Source organism: Chlamydotis macqueenii, chromosome 23, assembly GCF_036417535.1.
Source record: "Chlamydotis macqueenii isolate bChlMac1 chromosome 23, bChlMac1.mat, whole genome shotgun sequence".
NCBI lineage: Eukaryota > Metazoa > Chordata > Aves > Otidiformes > Otididae > Chlamydotis > Chlamydotis macqueenii.
The window spans coordinates 541,842-561,133 of NC_141578.1; the positions used below are offsets into that span (position 1 = coordinate 541,842).

The 19,292-nt window shown below is 41.5% G+C and overlaps 1 protein-coding gene across 3 annotated transcripts; it reads left to right on the forward strand.

The window, feature by feature from the left end:
• The first annotated feature begins 105 nt into the window (after nucleotides 1–105).
• STK38 (serine/threonine kinase 38) lies at nucleotides 106–16,751 on the forward strand. 3 transcript variants are annotated; one of them, XM_086765824.1, is made up of 15 exons: nucleotides 221–352; nucleotides 997–1,216; nucleotides 2,253–2,385; nucleotides 4,856–4,907; nucleotides 5,117–5,239; nucleotides 5,866–5,949; nucleotides 7,737–7,860; nucleotides 8,765–8,919; nucleotides 10,015–10,117; nucleotides 10,982–11,043; nucleotides 11,591–11,708; nucleotides 11,908–12,031; nucleotides 12,754–12,849; nucleotides 13,098–13,192; nucleotides 13,797–16,751. In XM_086765824.1, exons 3-15 carry the CDS (start codon nucleotides 2,255–2,257, stop codon nucleotides 13,925–13,927), a joined length of 1,398 nt encoding a protein of 465 aa, XP_086621950.1. In that variant the 5' UTR covers nucleotides 221–352; nucleotides 997–1,216; nucleotides 2,253–2,254; the 3' UTR covers nucleotides 13,928–16,751. The 3 variants fall into 3 exon arrangements, with proteins under 3 accessions (XP_086621949.1, XP_086621950.1, XP_086621951.1); XM_086765825.1 differs by lacking the exon at nucleotides 221–352 and adding an exon at nucleotides 698–858; XM_086765823.1 differs by lacking the exon at nucleotides 997–1,216 and having other exon boundaries at nucleotides 106–352.
• Nucleotides 16,752–19,292: the final 2,541 nt, after the last annotated feature.

Here is a 19,292-nt window from a genome sequence, read left to right on the forward strand (position 1 = left end):
CCGGGACCCTCGGGCTGGCGCGAAGCCTCCAGGCGCATGCGCTGCTGGCATGAGGGGGCGGGGCGCGACAGCCCCGCCCCGCGGGCAGAGGGCGGGGCCAGCAGGATGGGGGCGCATGCGCGCTGCCATAGCGGTCCCTCGGGTGCTTGTCCCGTCCGGGTCGCCGTCCGTGCCGCCGTCCGTGCGGGGGGGCGCGGTAGCGGTAGCGGTGCGGGGGCTTCGGTTGCCCCGGTCCCGTCGCCGCACCGGCCAGCTCTGCCCCGCCTCTCCGCAGCCGCTTCGCCTGGCTTGGTGGCGCCGGGACCTCACCGCCGCCTTCGGCTCCTCGCCGCCCCCCTCCCGGGGGGCTCCGGTAAGCCGCCTTTGCTTACGGCGACCCCCGTGTCCCCCCTCCCGGTGCTCCGCATCCCCTCCCCGCTCTCCTCCCTCCCCGCCTGGGGCACTTTGCCGCTCCCGGGGGTGGGGAGAGCAGGGGGCGGCCCCCCTCGGAGTCCCCGGGTCCGGTGGGGCTGGGAGCGGGGGCTCCGCGGGCCGGGGTCCGGCCAGTGGCCAGGTCTTCCCTTCCCCGGGGGTCGCAGCCCTGCGGGCCCGGGGGTGGCGGGGGCACTCTCCTTCCCCTCCCTTGGCGGGGTTGGGCCCCTTTTGTTCGCTCTTGGTGATGCTGCCGGGCCCGCCCGCCAGCCCGGCGGGTCGGGCAGCACGAAGGGCCGGGGAGCCGCCGCCGCCCGGGGGCTGCCGAGCCCCGACCGGCTCTGGCCGAACCCCGGTGCCGGGAGCATCCTGCCCCTCGCCATCCCATCGCCGTGCTGGGTGTCGGCTGGCGCTGAGCACCGATCCCTGTAGAAAGGGCACCAACAGGTAGTTTGGCACTGCTGCCTTCCAGCCGGTTACTTTATCTTTTCTTCCCCTTTCTCCATTTTTTTTTTTTTCTCTTTCTTTTTCTTCACCTCCTCATAACCTGCTTCTGCCAGATAATTTTCCTATTCTGTTCTCTAGGAAGTGAAAACCAGAGGCATGGCTTTCACACCTACCCCCTCCCAGCGCGCAGGGATGTAAGGTGCCATCTCCTCGGGGTGTGCGGAGATCGTGACCCTGCCACTTGCGTGGTGTCACTCCGAGCTGCTCCTCCGTAAAGGCACGGCTCCATCCCCCAAAATCCGCATAGCTGGAGGTTCTCCCCGGCTCCCACGTTGTTATCTTTTCTGTGAATGAGCCTGTAAGCGTAGCAAACAAAATAGCTGGTGTCTGTAAAGGAGGTGATTTGCGAAGGCACACTAATGAGCCTTGTAAAGATCTGCAAAAAGCAAACAGAAAAGAATAACTCATAAAGCGCTGCTGGCGCCCGAGCATTGTAAAAACGGGAAGTGTATGCCTAACCTATGTTTGTCTGCAATTTCTAGTAATAGTTGCAAAACGCGGGTACCTTACTGCGCGTTACGTCCTGACTAGGAGAACTAGAGTAAGAAGTAGTTTTACACTGGAAATCTTTGCATTTTAGTGCATTTTAGAAAGTAGAGCTGGGTTGTTAGATGTGCCCTGAAGCTGTGCTACTGGCTGAAAGTGGCACGCTCCGATATCTCATCCAGTATGCAGATGTAGGGTACTTACACTAGAGTGGTGTGGTTTTATTTTGTTTGTTTGTTTTGGTTTTGTTTGGTTTTTTTAAAACTACAGCTTGTTCAAAGGCAGTGGCTCTCTGGATTTTGCCAGATTTCTGTGTGAAAGTACCTAGTAAAAGGGGGAAGTGCTTAAAAGCAACTAAATGCCTTTTTTCTCCTTCCTCAATTGCTGTGTTATTGGATGGCTTTCAGGATTGTGATAAATTTCACAGCAGAGGAGACAGCAGGCAACCGATGGAGTTGTGTCTGCAAGAGTTAAAGGAAGAGGAACTTCTGGATTAGATGTTTCATTGTGATGTTTCTGAATTTTTAACATATATTAAAGCTAAAATATATATTGGGAGAAATAAACACTTGCAGTAGTGCCTGAAATTGTGGTTTTTGAGGCATCGTGTTTCTTAAGTTTCCTTCCCTTTTATTTTCAGATCAGAAATGTTCAAAACAGGAAGTTTGACTTGTACCTTTTATTTTGTAAGACTTTTCCCTACTTACTTAGACAACTGGGCTGTTACCATTTGTTGTTAAAAATATTAACTTTGTGATTCAGCATCATTTAATTGATTTCAGCTCTTGTTTGAAGGTTATTTGTCAGTTATAATGTTAAATGTCTCCTGCCTTTTTCTTTCCCAATAGCCATGGCAATGACAGGCCCAACACCATGCTCATCCATGAGTAATCACACCAAGGAGCGAGTTACAATGACAAAGGTGACGTTAGAAAACTTCTACAGCAATCTCATTGCACAGCATGAAGAACGAGAGATGAGGTAAAAATCTTTCTTGCTTCCTTTCCAAACTAGGTAAGAGCCAAATATATATATAAAATATTTATATCTATATATATAAAAATATAAAAATATTTATATATTTATATAAATATATAATATTTATATATTCATATAAATATAAAAAAATTGCATTTAGTTTTCTGGAGACAAAGCAAAAAGAGATCGTCTTTGCTGAGTGTGTACGTAAACTCCTGAGATGTGCACCTTGCTGGGGCCTGGCATGAGCATCCACAGGCAACTGCTGGGTTTCTGAATCCCGTGGTAGTTTAGGCTGGAGCTTTTTGAGTTCCTTCTGAAACAAACTGAAACGTGCTTGCAAATGCGCAAGTGATATGGCTGTTAAGAAGTTTTAAAAAAACTTATATTTGATTATGTGAGTAAGTAGAAACTAACTTTGGGAGGTGCTTGGGATGGTTCAAGTACAATTCTGAAGTAAAAGCCAATGTTTACAAATGTTTATCCTGCCTGTGTCTGTTCTGTTGCCTCTCCCTATTTTATGTCCCTGATTGTAATATTTAAAACTCATTTTACAGCATCAGTTTCAGTTTGGATTATAATGTGTGATTGAGACATCTGATAAAGGAAGATAATCTTTCAAAGACAATGAGGGATTCCTGTGAGGACTGCTACTTAATGCTAACTTCTCTGTGAGTTAGCTGAACCTATGGCATCTCTTTAAATATATTGGTCAAAATATAACAAGTGTGTTAACTGAGAAGTATTGCTTTTATTTTGTTTGGCTGGAACCCTATAATTTGCTGAATACCCTCATGTTGTAGCACTGGGACCTCTGATGTTCTCCCAACTTGCCACATAGTCTATCATCAGAATTTTCAGAAAGGTTCAGTGTTCGTTTGCTTGCAGACTTGCTGCCAAAAACCTAACTAGATCCAAGAGGAATGCCTGCTAGCTACAATAACTGCAGAAAAGAGGAAGTGATATAGAAATAAATACTAAGTTGCATACATATTTTCTTCAAAGCTTAAAATTAGTAATGAGAGATTGAGGTCTAAACCAAACAAACCTGAGCAACCTGATCTAGTCGGGGATGTCCCTGCTCCTTGCAGGGGGGTTGGACTAGATGACCTTTGAAGGTCCCTTCCAACCCTAACCAGTCTATGATTCTATTCTATGAAACAGGAAAATATCACTTATTTAATTCCTTTCTTTCTCTTTTGCTTTTTATTATGAGTGCTAACTCCCAAACCTCAATGACAGGGTTTTTTTCTGTTTAGGATCAAGACTTTGTCTGAACAAACATACTGGCCTTTACACGATTTTTTTTTTTTTTTTTAACAACAGAACTGCCTGTGGATGTGCAATTTGGAGTTTAAGTGGTGTTGACAAAATGTACAGGGAGGTGCAGATAGGACCTATTAGGGATATTCTGGGGAATTTCAGCATTGCCTGGTCATGCTGAGCTATTTAATTCTGCGTATTGCAGCGGTTGTCTTTTGCTACTGGAGTCACTGCTTTAGTGTGAAGTAAGATGACTGGACAGTGCTCACTGGGTACTTAAATTAAAGGGAAAGCGATTTAAATGTGCCCAATTGTGGAAGCAATAACTCAAAATATTATCGTGTTGCAGCAGCTGCGTAGTGGCACAGGAGACAGGAAGAGGATCCTGTGAAGAATGACTTGCAAAAAGAGAAGGAATTTTTTAGTACATCTGTAATGTTATATCACAAAACCCCACAGACAGAGAGGAAAAAACGCCAAAACACCAATCCCAGTTCAGCCACTACTGTGATCGGTGTTGGGGAGAAGTTCCCAGAGGGTAATCATTACAAACGTCCCCTGAAGCCATCTCTCCTCCGAAGTCTTGTTTTCTTTCTTTCGTTGGTCCCAAATAATCATCTTGTACTAGGGCTGTGAATATTTCTGATCCTTTAAGGGAGGAGAATGTGTACAGATGGGTTTCCTCTTCCCAAATGTTTTAAGTATCTCGGGTACTAGGAAACGGAGAGTAGCTTTTCTCATTTTGCATGTGAATTTGAGATGCAGGGAAATTACAGTTCAGATCCACAAAGATGTTTAGATAGCCAGTTCTCCCTGTGAAAAAGTGAGACTTTGGTGCTTAAATATTTATTATTGCTCTGGCCTTAAGTGACTTGCCCAGCTGTCAGAGAGACAAGAACTGAACCCAGAGCTCCTCAGTCTACATTTGTGTACAACAAAAACATACAGTTGAGTAAGGTGTGAAACTTGAGGCAGGTTTAGATGGTCAAAATTGGAGAGGAGAAGGGTAGAACGGTAAAGCTGTGATACTAGATTCTTCAAATTAATCTCATGTCTGATTCTGCCTTAAATATCATTTACACTTGTTATGTGCTGGCATTACGTCCTCCTTTCACAGGGAGCACAGACAAGAGGTGGTGGATACGTGCATGTGATTAAGAAACAATGCTAATGATTCAGCCTTTATTTTTGTAATTTGTCTCTACTATAGACAAAAGAAGCTAGAACAAATGATGGAAGAAGAAGGCTTAAAAGATGAAGAGGTAATGAATATGGGAAACTTACCTTAATGGTTAAAGTAATACAAGTGATTTTCTCTTATAAATGGAGATCTGGCATAGTTCCTTGGAATTGCTGGGATCTCTATGGAGCATTCTCTATGCAGATTTCTCATTTTTGTGTTTGGTGTTTTTTTGTGGGGTGGTTTTTTTTTCTTTTTTCTTTTTTTTTTTTTTTTTTTTTTAAACTCTAGAAAAGAATCAGGCGGTCAGCACATGCACAGAAGGAAACAGAGTTTCTTCGCCTAAAGAGAACAAGGCTTGGTTTGGAAGACTTCGAGTCTTTAAAAGTAATAGGCAGAGGTGCATTTGGAGAGGTAAGTCCAGAAAAGATGACTAAATGTTTGGTTTTTTGTTTGGTTGGTTTTTTTTTTTTAAATGGCAGTGGTATTTGTTAAAGACTTGTATAGTTTATACAAGTGAAAGATACATGTTGTAACAATGCTTTTTTGATTGATTTTTGTTTGTTTGTTTTTAATTTTTTTTTAAGCTTAAGTCACAGGCATCTGTCTTTATGCCTAATAAATGCCGGTTTAAAAACATGTGCTTTAAAGGAACGTGAATGCTGTTGAAAAGGGCTTGATGAGCAAGCTGAATACAAGTTTGGCAGTGCACTTTAACTCTGACCTGCAGCTGGCCTTGCAGCCAGGGAGAGCTGGAGGGCCACTCGCAGCAGTCTCTTCTGGTGGTCTTCTTCACAGAAAGTGCCTTTGGATTTATCTCCTTCAGGTCTATGATTGCTCAGTGTGTCAACTTGGTTAAAATGATTTAATTTCTTAGAGTTAGCAGAACTTGTTTACCATTACTGTACACTATGTAATGCTTTTTGTTTTTATAACCTGATATGATTTCATTAAATGGATGCCAAGGGCTTGATACCCAAATTTGTCAAGAGTTGTGGTGTTAATGCTGTATTTGACTCAAATTTCCACATACTTCCTAGGTGCGGCTTGTCCAGAAGAAAGACACGGGGCATGTTTATGCAATGAAAATACTACGCAAAGCTGATATGCTTGAAAAAGAGCAGGTGAATAGCCACATTAAGTAGCAGTGCTACCATGCTTTAGATGACTTTAGGAGGCAATTGTGATGTGAAGAGAGTAATAGTAATCTGTGCACTGGGTTTACTAGCTAAAAAATTATGTGCATTCTTTTTTCCTCATTTTTAATGGAGGAAATAGGTCAGAAAAATCTCATGTGAATTCATAATGACCTCTGTTCTAGTGGGCTCTTTGAAGTTTGTGGTGGTTTTTTTTTTTTTTCCAATTAAAAAAAAAAGTCCCTGTAACAATGCAAAAGTTTGGGGAATATATAATTTTAATCTAAATAGCATTACAGTTGTAGTTACAGGCTATTGTATGGAACTGAATGCTCAAACAGTGTGTCAGACGACCTCTAAAGCCTTTCTTGGTCTCAATGGAAACTGCAATTGTAAGTGCCTCTTCTAAGAGATTCTTCAGGCTGAAGCAAGGTAGAACTGAGCTCACTTTCTGCCTGAAAACATGGGGAAGCAGAGCATTTTTCTAAGGATTAAGTTTGTCTTCAGTGAAAGAGGAGGACGATTCTGTCTGATTATGTTCCTCCTCAGTTTATGATCTGTTACACATACGTATGTGCACATGACTTAGTATAGCTGTCAAGACGGGTGTCTTACTGCATTTCTGATTTATGGAATCAGATAGAAATACCAAAGTGATATGCCTGTTGGAATTCTGACTCACAGCGACATAAACTAGCAGTGTTTAACGCTTGTTAAGGCTTTCCTCAGCTAGTACTTCTGGGAATGCAGTGGTTTGAGACCATCATTTCTTGTTTAGCACTGGGATGAATCTGGGAGGCTCTGTCTGTTCGTAAAATCAGGACTGGTGTCCATTTCTGAAAGTACGCTCACACAAGCTTTGTGCAGCACTGCTAAATTAGTGCTTTGGCCTAAATCTGTAGGAATAGGCTGAAGCCATATCGAAGGGCGTGCAAACTGTTTAGAGAAGAGTTAGGTTCTAATTGTTAGATATTTTTGTATATAGGATTAACGTGTTTTTATAATCAACCATACATTTGCCCTCTTAAATCTTTCTACGGTAATAAATTATGGTTTGGAGTGATCTGTTACCGAAGTGGTTTTAAGATAAGTGCTTTCATAGTGTCCCATATCACTTGTATGCTTCTGATTTGGGTGGGGGGGACCCAAATGCCATAAGAATTGAAAGAATAAAAACATAAACATGAGTTATCTTTCTGTACAGAACTCTGTTGTTCAGGAGGGTAGCTTAATTTTCTCAAGCTTGAGTTTTTGCTTAATGAATGAGGTTAGTGCTCTCTTGCCTTCCTACATATATCTCAGTTTACGGCAGCAAAAGTCACACAATAAGTATAAATGCTACTCAAGTGTAAATGTCCAGTAAGTCCCCATAAACTTCCCAGTGGAAACTTTGGAATGTAGAAGGGTCTTTCAGAGCTACTTGCTGAGGAGTAAAATGGAGTTGGTGTTCAGTGGGATGTATCACATTTGAGGGGAGGTGGAAAAATAAACATTCCAGAAACATACAGTTTAATTAAAGCTTCTCACTTTTTTTTTTGCTGTCAGAGGCATGGCTTTTGGATTTGTTTTTGAACATGTTATGCTATTTTATTACCTGAAAATATTGAGGGGTATAAATATTGAAGTTCTGATAGTGTTTCTGCCCTTGTGCAGAAGTTTGACTGCTGTCTTTTCAATATTTGATGCTTTTCAATATAATACTTGAATTGTCTGTGAAATAAATGTATCTAATAAAACAGACTTGTAATTAATCAAATGCATGTACGTGTCTCCAGGTTGGGCATATTCGTGCGGAGCGGGACATTCTGGTGGAGGCAGACAGTTTGTGGGTTGTGAAAATGTTCTATAGTTTTCAGGACAAGCTAAACCTCTACCTTATCATGGAGTTCCTGCCTGGAGGTAACGACTTGAAATCAAAAGGCTGCTTTCCTTTTGTTTGTGGCGTTCTAGCTTCTTAGTTACAAATGTAGTCTGGGACGAGAGTGTATGTGGTTACCATACGGTGGTGTTTGTACTGGACATTACTTTGTGACAAAAGAAGTCATTGTAAAGCTTTCTGCTTTACAATGTGAGTGAGGGTGCTGAGGTTTTTGGGTCAGGCTTGAGGGTATCTGCTTGGGTCTCCTAGCTACAGATGTCTGAAACTTGGCCTTAATGTTCTGCTAGTTCTTATCCTTACTGTGCACTGGCTACCTATAGAACCATAACATAACTAGCTTTTGATTTTCTAACCTTTTGCTTTTAGCTGGCTTGCAGCAGAAAGGGCTTTTAAGGTCCTTTTGTCAGAGGATGATGATGTTTCTCCTTGAATGATAATGCTACTGTAACTCACTTAAGAAGAAAGTTACACTGAAAGCATGTAATATGAATGACTGAGGAAACCACAAGAATGCTTTCCGAGATGACACTGCACAAATGCAGTCTGTTTTTTTGGAATAGCTCTGTAGCTGCAAGTATCTACTTTAATCTGTGATTCAGATGTGTAGTCAAGAGTGGCAGGCCATAACTACCTCTTGTTTAAGGGATGCTTCTATACTGCTATTTCAGCCTTACGCTGTTTAGCTGTCTCAGTAAGTTCAATGCAACCAGGGTACGAGCCTTTCCATGTACCATGCTACAAGGGAAAATACAAAAGTTTGCCAAAGAGGTGCTGGAGAACTGTATTACTTTATGTGAAATTGGTTTGGATTTCCTGAGGTTTAAATAGCTTGGTTCTCTTCTTAGTAAATGTCTTCAAAAATAGTGAGAGCGGAGTTTGTGTGTTCGCTTGTATTTACCTTTGCTATTTGTGGGTGGCTTCTAGGTGATATGATGACGCTGTTGATGAAAAAAGACACTCTAACAGAAGAGGAGACGCAGTTCTACATAGCTGAGACCGTGCTAGCCATCGATTCTATTCATCAGCTGGGTTTTATCCATCGGGACATAAAACCAGACAACCTTCTTCTGGATAGCAAGGTATGTAGTAACTAGTGCCCGGTGGCTGGTTGTAGTAAGTAGGTCTTTTAGTATTGACCTCAACTAGTGCTGAGAATTGTGAAAGATGTTGCTTCGTTATTAGCTCTTAGCTCTTAGCTGGGAAAAAAAAAAAACAACAACAACAAGCCAAGAAGGACCTCTCCTCCATCTCCAGCTGTAGTCATACCTCACTTAGAGCTCTCTTCTGACAGTTGTTTAAGCTATTTTTGGTTATTTCAGCTGCAATTTAAAACACGGTTTCAGTTCTCCCCTCTTAGTCAAAGATGTTTCCTTTTGGTCTCTGTTATGCTCACACTTGCCAGCTATCGGGTAGCTGATCGTATCAAATGCGAAGGCTGTAGCTGTGCCATTAGCGAGACTGAAAGCTGCGATATTATCTCCCTCAGAATCAGGACGTGTTTCTGAAGGCTGGCTGGGGTTACCCCATTGCTTCTAGGTGCTTACTGGAGGGAGTTTGCAGAGAGCTTGATTGTTTCACTATCTTCCTATTGCTCAGTACAAGTTTACTTAAAACTTAGCTTGTTTAGAAAAAAATAGTCAGCAGTAAATAATTATACTTTACCACTTGCCAGCTGATGCACTGTTGGAATTACTGACATAATTCAATATGTCTACATCTAGATGTAGATAAATTCAGGACTTTGAAACGGATGTATATTTTAGATATACATCTAAAAATTGCACCTACTCAGTGTGGTTGTGTTATGCGCTAGGATAGATCCAGTCACTGAATTTGAGATGTGTCTGATCTATCAGAGTCAATGCACAGTCCAGGGACTACAGCTCCCTTTGGAGATGTTTGCTTTCTCTCTGAAGTGGTCAGGAGCTTGCAGGAGCAGAGGTTTCTGACGTAAATAGCTACTGGGCTTTCTCTGTGTAGTAATGGTGAAAGTATTAATAGCTTGATTGTATGTACACATCCAGTCTTAGGCTAAAACAAGGAATGCAAAAAGAGCGCATCTACTTACTATATAAAATAAAGTGAGGGGAAGAAGTAGAAAACTTGATTTGCTATGAATGTCTCATACTGTTTTTATATTTTGTGGATATCTTTTTTTTTTTGTTTGTTTATAGGGCCATGTGAAACTCTCAGATTTTGGTCTATGTACTGGACTAAAGAAAGCTCACAGAACAGAATTTTATAGAAACTTGAACCATAGTCTTCCCAGTGACTTCAGTAAGTTATAACTTGTTTCAGTGTGAGGTTAGAAGGCTCTAGGGGGGAGATCTAATAATCAGCATTGCATTATGAGGCGTAATTTTGATTTTCTGTAGACCTTAATTATAAAAATAATTTCAGTTACTTTAGTGTACATAAACATCTTCATTTCTAGAAGTTTGTCCTTGAAATAGACTCTGCTGTAGCCTTTCTTTGCATGTGTAATAAACCTCAAATGGAAACTCAGTGTGACTTGGGAGATGCTAGCTGTATCTCATGTGTTACTTAAATTAATAAGTGAGCACACAGAGTCTTTGAATACTCAGTAATTTTCTCAAGGGGAATAACTTTGATTGTGGAGTTAAAAAAACCCTGAAAGCATAGATTGCTAATGAAAGGCTTGATAAAATTTCATCAGTGTTACATAGGTTTGGAAGTTGCTGATAGGTTTAGGGTATTGACAGATGTACTCTTTGCAGCCATCTGCACTGGTGGAAGAGGTTACATCCCTTGCTCTGCTCTTAACTGTCAGCTGCCACTGCCTGCTAGAGGCGGCTGACCACTCATCTGCCACTGCAGGCGCCCCTTAGATTGTGCAAGGTAAGCTGAGCCAGGCAAGGCTGAGGCAGGCTAACTAGTTCATCTCCGCTGATGCAGCTTATATTCAGTGAGGTGGATTAAGGTGTGCTTCCACGAACAGTTCCAGCTTCACTGTGTGGTAAACTTTTGGACGTAGGGGCCAGTGATGCACCTGGGCACTGCAAGCTCTTAGCAGGACAGCTGAGCTATCTGGGAGACAGATTTTTAGTGTAATAGTTTGGGGTAAAAATGTATGTTGGTTGACCAATAGGATTCAGTCACATATATTCCAATCTCCTTTAGCTTTCCAGAACATGAATTCCAAAAGGAAAGCAGAGACTTGGAAGAGAAACAGAAGACAGTTGGTAAGTACATTTCACCTGCTTGAAAGTGTTCTCGGCTGAGCTGCTGAATTCAAATGGCACACGTATTTAAATGATGGGCGTTAATCTATTTCAGAGTTCTGTACAATGCTGGTATAAAAAGATTCATGCTTTTTCTTTTAAAAAGAGGAATGACTTTAGTTTGTCCTTTATCCATATGCTGAACAGCTGGTGACATATGTGCCTGAGATAGCACTGCCATAATTATTTACATTGATATCTGGTGCCTCCCAGCTAAAACTAACAGTTCTTGCCACTTTCAATATAACAGAGGGCTAATGATCCATTCCAAGGTCTCTACAGACAATGGTACCTTTCTTCACTCCCCTGATGATATTTTTAAGAGACCTTCACATGAACATGTTGATTTTGTCTCTACATATCTTGAAATAAAGTCTTTAAACAACTCTGTCTCTAAGATCCTTTAGCAATCTGGAGTGTTCCTCAAAATAACCACTGTTGCATAAGTTCCCACTTCCATATCAGGCAATTTTCTCTAAAGATACATAACCGATGGTATTTGTTCCAGGCTTTTTCTACTGTGGGTACTCCAGATTACATTGCCCCTGAAGTTTTCATGCAGACCGGGTACAACAAGCTTTGTGACTGGTGGTCACTTGGGGTCATCATGTACGAGATGTTGATCGGTAAGAAACTGGCAGCGCACAAGTTTTAAGTGGGAACTGCGCTGTAGGACAGCGGTGATATTTATGTGCTTGGGTCAGGTTCTCAAAGCATCCACTCCGTGCATGGTTTGTGCGGTTTGTTCTGGTGCATTGTAGACTTCAGTAACTACAGGAGCTATTTTTGCTTTATACAAGATTGTGGTTTTTTTTTTTTTTTCAGGTTATCCACCATTCTGTTCTGAGACTCCTCAAGAGACATATAAGAAAGTAATGAATTGGAAAGAGACCCTGACATTTCCTCCAGAAGTTCCAATATCTGATAAAGCAAAGGATCTTATTTTAAGGTGCCAGCCGTATGGTTTGCCAGTTAATACAGTACTAATTTTTTTGTCTTGCAAACTGTAGTAATGCCTCTCATAGCTTGCTTCACATGGAAAAAACCTGGTGCTACATACTGTTATGCACATGCATCAAATGCTGAACTCCCTCGTCAAATGCATTTGTCTTTCAGAGGTCATTTAGTAGGTCCCTGACTAAACTATGCTAAAAAAGAGCTCCCATGTAAGTGCTCTTAGTCTGGCAAAATACAAATGTTTCTGCTCTTTATTTCATCTGTGAGCTTCTTGTGGAAGCAACTTAAACCTTTTTGCCAGAGCTACCTTACAGTAGCAGTAGTTTTGACATTGGTATGCACTGGCGCATACAAATATATCCCAGTGCATGCTGACTCTTGCTCTTTCATTTATATTTTCAATCACTTCTCTATTCTCAGGACAGAAATATAAATGTCTAGCCTTTTAGGCTTTATATGTTCTCCTGCTGTACACTGGTCCTGAAATAGAAAGGGCACATTATCTTGTTGTGAAAGAATGCCACGTAATTGTAGCATTTGACATGACATTCCTGAGCATAACTTTGTGTGTTGGTTTTCCAGTGGGAGTTCTTAACCTCCTCCATTTATATGTCAAGAAACCCTAGTAGTATCAGTTCAGAAAGCCGTTCCATTTCTGGATGGAATGCTTTCGTTTTCATTCTTCCTTCACTTTCATTCTTCCTTCCATCCCAGATTTTGCTGTGAATGGGAGCACAGAATTGGTGCATCTGGTGTGGAGGAAATAAAGAGTAACCCATTCTTTGAAGGGGTTGATTGGGAACATATCAGGTAAGATGCTCTGCAGAAAAGCAAGCTGCTCTTCTCTATAGACTGTATGAAGCTAGTCCTCTTCAGCAGGAGGGAGCAGCTTCACTAGCACTCATCATACGCAGGTGTAGGTGAGAGTTGTTCTGTATATGGATCTTGCTAAGGCTTATGTACCTTCAGTCTTTGATGCTGCTAAGAAATGGAAAGTGGCTGAATCCTGCTTTCTTCTGCCTTTAAAATCTTGATGCTGAATGTGCTTTTCTTGGCAGAGAGAGACCTGCTGCAATTTCAATAGAAATTAAAAGTATTGATGATACCTCAAACTTTGATGAATTTCCAGAGTCTGATATCCTTAAACCAACAGGTGAGTGCTTTGATTTTGCACGTAAACAATCCTCCCTCTTTTCCAGTAGAACAATGTAACTTCCCTGATCATCACAGAAATTCTCTTGCTAGATGCTAGTTTTTTATCATAATCAAATTGTTAGCTTGGTAATCTCGTGGTGCACGGGTGTGCAAGCTATAATTTAGGTTTCAGGAGATGAGATGCAGACTTGTGAATGATGGGGAAGCTGTGTGAGGAAGGGCATCTCTAAGAGGCAGCACAACTCCCAGCAAGATCAGTTCTCAGCAGGACCTGTGAGCCCAACACTTGCGAGTACCTCTTGATGCTGGCTAATTTTTGCTACCATGTCTTAACACTTAGTGTAGGGGGTAAGGAGAGGGTAGGGCAGAAGGGGATCATGTGTTCTGGTGTAAATCTCTAAAGGATCCTTGTATTTACACGTCAAAGCATAGTCACACGCTTGTTCCATGTGTTTAAAAAATGTTACAGCAGTTCTTGACTGAATGCCTAGATTTATCTATTTCTCTAAAAGCACTCTCCCCTACTCCACATCCAGTATTTTGTATGAAAGTAAACTGTGCAGTCTTCAAAGGATAATGATATTTTTTCTATGTCTTACCAGTGGCAACAAGCAACCATCCAGAGACTGACTACAAGAACAAAGACTGGGTTTTTATCAATTACACCTACAAGCGTTTTGAAGGTCTGACAGCCCGAGGAGCAATACCATCCTATATGAAAGCAGGAAAGTAATAAATCTTTACCTGGGACAACTTCTGAGCCGTGGAATTCTGTTCCTGTACCTGGGTTTATACCCATAAAAAAAACTTTTTCCTTTTTTTTTTAAAGAAAACTTGAGGGCTAACAACTCTTGGAGAAGACTTCAGGACCCTGTTTTGTTACGCACTCTGGTTGTTACTAAGGATTTTTTCTTTCTGCACCATTGAAAAAATTCCACAAAATGTTTGCATCATCTCTGCTGCAAGCAGGTTTTGCTGCTTCAGGAGCAAGACTTTGTTTTCTTTTTACATTCTTTGCCAGATTGTAACAGTCCATCAGGAGATGAGAGCAAGCCTCCACTTTGACATTGCGAAGTTCATGATGTTTATATGGACTGTTTTGCCAGTCCTGCATTAAGTGACAAACTCATTCTGCCAATTCTGCCAGCACGGTTTTCCCAGTGGCTAAGGACTTCAGTGCAGAGGAAACAAAGCAATAATTAAAGCCTGAGACAGACAACTCTCCAGTGAACTATCTAGTAGAAGGACACAACTTGCATTGCCTTAACCTTAGTCTGTAGTGCTGATTTTATAATGCTATTTGGAAGCCTCCTTAATAGCGTTTCTCAACTCCGTCACAGTGGATTCCAGTTGTGGTGCACTTTACTTTTGGTACTAGGACAGTGACCCTCAAGCCACTTGATATTTTTTTTCTAAATTAAAAAAAAACATGTTTTCTTTTCTAGACAGTGAAAGGAGAAACAGGCCACTTCCTCTACCAAGTGCCAGCAGTTTTCAGTTACTGTATGAAAGGATGGATCTAAAAACACTGCGGATACTAAAAACTACAGCTGGTAACACAAGTGAATCTGGCAGAGAGAGAGAGGGAAAAATGATTTAACTTGATCCTTGGGGGCACCTTGTGTCAGCCCTGAGGATTCCTGTTCCTGCTGCTGCCATCTTTTGGCCATGTCTAAGATCTGCTGCATATTCATCAGTTTAGACATAACTATCTTTCGTGGCCTTCTTGCTCATGGTTTTGAGCAGAACGGTACCAGATTCTTCTGAGGCTTCATGACAGAGGCCTCCCTGGCTTTTCCTTACAGAGCTCCTCTTGCTGCCATGGCTGAAGCGTCTGGCCCTGTAGTCTTCCAATGAGATGGTGCCTCACGAGGTCACTGCTGGGGCAGTGGAACCCACTGCGTCAACTCTTTGATTACTGCCTAGTGTAATTTATCAAAGTACATTCAGTTATGATGAGGATGCTCTCCAGGAGAGTCCCCAAGTGCCTTTCCTTGCCTAAGCATCTCTCTGAGCATGACTGCATTTTGGGGAAGAGGAATCTGCCTCAGCTGAGCTTTTGGCAATTCCTTTGTGTACTCATGAGCTCCACTTTGATCTGTTTTGTAGTTAACTCTGCACTTCCAGGGGCAGGTGGTGTTAACCTTTGGGCCTGCCTGGTTCCAGTCTTTAATTGGCAATTGATTTTTTTTTTTAAATAAATTTAATGAGGTTCCTAAAAGTATGTATCAACTTGAATGGTCTTGGATTCCTGCAAACTTATTGGTGCTGAACACTAATTATGTAGCACAGTAAAAAAAAAAAAAAATCTGTTTAGAGACAAAGCTAAAGCAGTGTTTCAAAGTAAAAGGAAGGCTTTCAGTTACATGTAGTCCTAACTTTCTAGATTAGGAAATGAAAGAAAATGAGTTTGTAGTGAAACTTTTTTTTTTGTAGGTGCTTTTAGGGAATTTTTACCTAGATGTCTTTTGAACTGAGTGCCATCATGAGGAACTGGTTCGGGGAGTGAAAGTACAATGTGTAGCTAAAACTGGGTGATAACTCGTTAGCATCCCCTCCCTAACCACCCTTTGTACTTCTTGTATATGTCCTAGGAGTTTAATGAATTGCCATAAGCAGTTTAGATCCCAGTTGGATCCTACAGAGCTGAAATGCAAAAATAGCCTTAATTAGAAGAACCAGGACCACTATAGTCAGTAGGGCTTACTCAGATCAATAAGGGCTAACTGAAGTAATGATTTATAGGATCAGGCTTTTTATCAGCTAGTCAGTAATATCACCCGCTGCTTCCGTTTTATTTTTTATGAAGGACTGATACCGACTTCTCAAATGGCTCTATCTCCTTAGCCTGCAGTTTTTTTTTTCTAGCCATTTGAAAATGTTGCCTTATAAACCATTGGAAAATTAAGAGGTATTACATCAAAACATTTTTAAAAATTCCTAACAGCTTAGTTACTACTTTAAAATTAAAAAAAAAAAAATAAACCACCAAAATTATTGCTGTGGGTTAAGAATAAATTATTTTGAGTAGCTGCACTATTAGCCCTTTACTAAAAGGGACTGGCATTTTTACTTAAAAATACCAAAGGTGAAGCTATACAATTGTGACAGCCTGCTGTGGAAAAATAACCCTATACAATAATAATATGTATTGTGCATTTAGTGCATGTGTTTTAGTCTTCTGAAACCTCTGATTGTTCACTTTTTGAGTTAAAGGTGACGTTTTTGAAAGGCACAGGGAGCAGTTAGGTACCTCGCTCCTGTTCTCTCAGCAGAAGTTGCATGTCTTTGAAGACAGTCCTGGCCAGCCCTTTCCAGAGGTAGGTTTTTTATCACCGCTGCATTGTAAGCCTGCTTCCTGTTACAGCTGTTCAACACTAGGAACAAAAGTACAGTGTTTTCTGTCCAGGATCCATGCTCACTGCTAACAGATTGAGTTTTATATGCCTGTTCCATCTCCCATGTTAGCCAAACATTTTTCTTAGCTGTTGGTTTGTGTATTGAGGTCGTATGTATCTTTTTTTTTTTAAAAAAAAAAAAAAAAACAAAAACCCAAACAAACAAAAACCAACCAAACAACCAGTTGCTGGACTTCTAGGAGTAATTCCACTCTGAATTTCCAATGGATCTGAACAGGATTTATGCTGCCAGTTCATCTCTGTATCATGCCTAGCACATAGTGCACTAAGTGTTGCTTATCACTGTGCCCTGACTCTGCCTTAACCTGTATGTTGGAAAAGTGTTCTGTAAATATTTACAAGCTGTTACTAAATTGCACTGTAAAATTTGGCAGGTGTATTGTGTGTTGCTGGGGGAGCCAACTTTTTATGGAACAATCTTTCCATTGTGTTGTGTAAATAAAGTCCTCTTAGTAAAACACAATTGTGCTAGCATGTTTTGTTTCTACAAACTGGAATCTCAGTGTGTGTTTTTGGTTTGGGGTTTTTTTTTTGTTGTTTTTATGTACTTGAAACTGATTTTAGCATCAACTGCTCTGCTTGGGTATGAGAAGGCAATGGTAACTCGTGGGCTGAAGACTGCATTTCCAGAAGATGTACAGCCGACATGAAGAAATGAGCACCCTATTAAAGGTGAAAGACAGTGCTGATCTTCAGAAGAACTAAACTGTTCTGGCAGAACGTGCCCGACCTCACTCATGCCTAGGTGTCTGCATTGTGTAAATGTCTCCTCAGCTCACCACCTTCAGGGCAAGTTGTTTTTAATCTTTTCCCCTTTCTATTTTTTAACGAGATAATAAACAGTGAGCAAGTGCCAGTGGAAGCAAAGCTATGACCCTTCATTTTCTTCTACCAGTTTGTAACATGCCAAAATAAACTTGCAGTTCTTATTTTATTACTTCACATTTGCAACAGCTTCACTTGTGAGTCCAAGTTCCTGTTACCACTTCAGTAACTCTACTACATTCCACCTTGTTCAAACTTAATGCCTTTCTCAAGCTGCTTCAAGAAATCCCCTGAAATAAATTTCCAGCATTGAAGCTGGAAAAAAAAAGCCAGACCTGCTTTAAGCTGTTTTGTTCCAGAGACAGCAGTAGGTAGCAGTAGAGAGCATCTTTCCCAGCATACTAACCAAAAATAGTACTAGGGGCTGGTATAAAAGCTGCAGTTTGTGGGTTAAGTAGTGCTGTCTCATACCTGTGCTATGTGCTGCTTTTAGAACATTACAAACTTTGAGGTCCTCTCAGTACAAGTGGCAGTAACACTTCTGTGCAGCTGCTGCACAAGGTCCCTGCCACATCAAGTGGGCTCTGATGCAAAACTACTTCCAACACTTTGGGGTCACAAGCCACACTTACTTTATGAAGCAAGGAAATAAAACCTTGTAGCAATCTATCCCCTGCTCGTTTGTCTACTCCACATTTAAAACAGTTTTTAAAAGAGCCAAACAAGCCACATATAATTTAATACAGAAAAGAAACCATACATCTGTAATTGGTACACAACACAGGTAACACTGCAGTATATCTACAACAGACAAAACCTGACCATGTACCTGGACAGCACACTTTTTCAATTTGATTCACCATTCCAAAGGAACTCACTCTACTACCAAAAAAAACCCCCAAACCCACAGAACCCCAGAATTAATCTTTAATTACTGGGGAAAGTCAATCAAGTACAGTGGTTTCTTGGAGTCATAAAACCTGCACAGACATCACAGAACCCAGATACCTCCATCCTACGCTGACGGTCCAAACACACAGCGTACCAACAAGGCACTGACAGTCTTTACCCCTCAGGTCTGTCACAGTTAGGTGCCTGGGGCCGCTATTTTGCATAAACTGGCAGCCTAGCTGACACGCAGGGACAGACACTGGTAGGGTTTGTTTTGGCTGTCAGGTCCTGGGAGGTGCTGGCGCTGTCAGATGCTCGGCCTCTGATGCCTTGACACAGTCCTGCAGCGTCGTGCTCAACAACATACATGTACAAGTCCTCAGAGTAGAACATGTGTGAACTGCCATTCCAAGTCAGCTGGTCAGTACCAACACACATTTACTTAAAACTTACACTGCTGTAAAAATAAATACATACACACACAAATAAAATCCATAGCGCCTGGGGGCAAGCTCCATCACTGCTGGCCGAACAGTCTCACCAGTGCCTTTGCTTAACTTGTGGGAACAGCTCCTTACCAGGGCAAGTCATGAGTTTGGTCTGGCCCTTAGCTGGAAGTTTAATAGTCCATATGTATTCCTTTCCCTACTACAAAAATAGAAATCCACCTGCAGCAATAACGGAAAGTGATTGCACACCATCTCTGTGCAGATACTGAAGGACACTTCTCTATACTGATCCAATGACACGCAGGGAGGATTTTTCAAAAGCAGTCAGGTGGACATGGGCGTCTGAACCCTGGGACTCTCAGGAGGTCCTGAAGCACTTCTAGAAATCTTCCCATAGGCACTTATAAAAAGAAGAAATGTATTTGCTGCACTTACTTAGGAAAGAAGCTAAGAAGAGAAACACCGCAAAGAATGTAACGTGTATCCAAAGAAATGGGAACTAAATGCATCAGCAAGTATATGCCTTAGCAGAGATTTTGTTACTTGTAAATAAAATGACACTCAAACCTTCAGG

What these genes read in the sequence shown, in the direction of transcription:
- STK38 (XM_086765823.1), top strand. Translation starts at nt 106, where the DNA reads ATGGGGGCGCATGCGCGCTGCCATAGCGGTCCCTCGGGTGCTTGTCCC. An exon ending in AAGGCTTAAAAGATGAAGAG is followed by an intron (nt 4,908 to 5,116) that starts GTAATGAATATG and finishes TTTAAACTCTAG; the next exon opens with AAAAGAATCAGGCGGTCAGC. An exon ending in CATGTACGAGATGTTGATCG is followed by an intron (nt 11,709 to 11,907) that starts GTAAGAAACTGG and finishes TTTTTTTTTCAG; the next exon opens with GTTATCCACCATTCTGTTCT.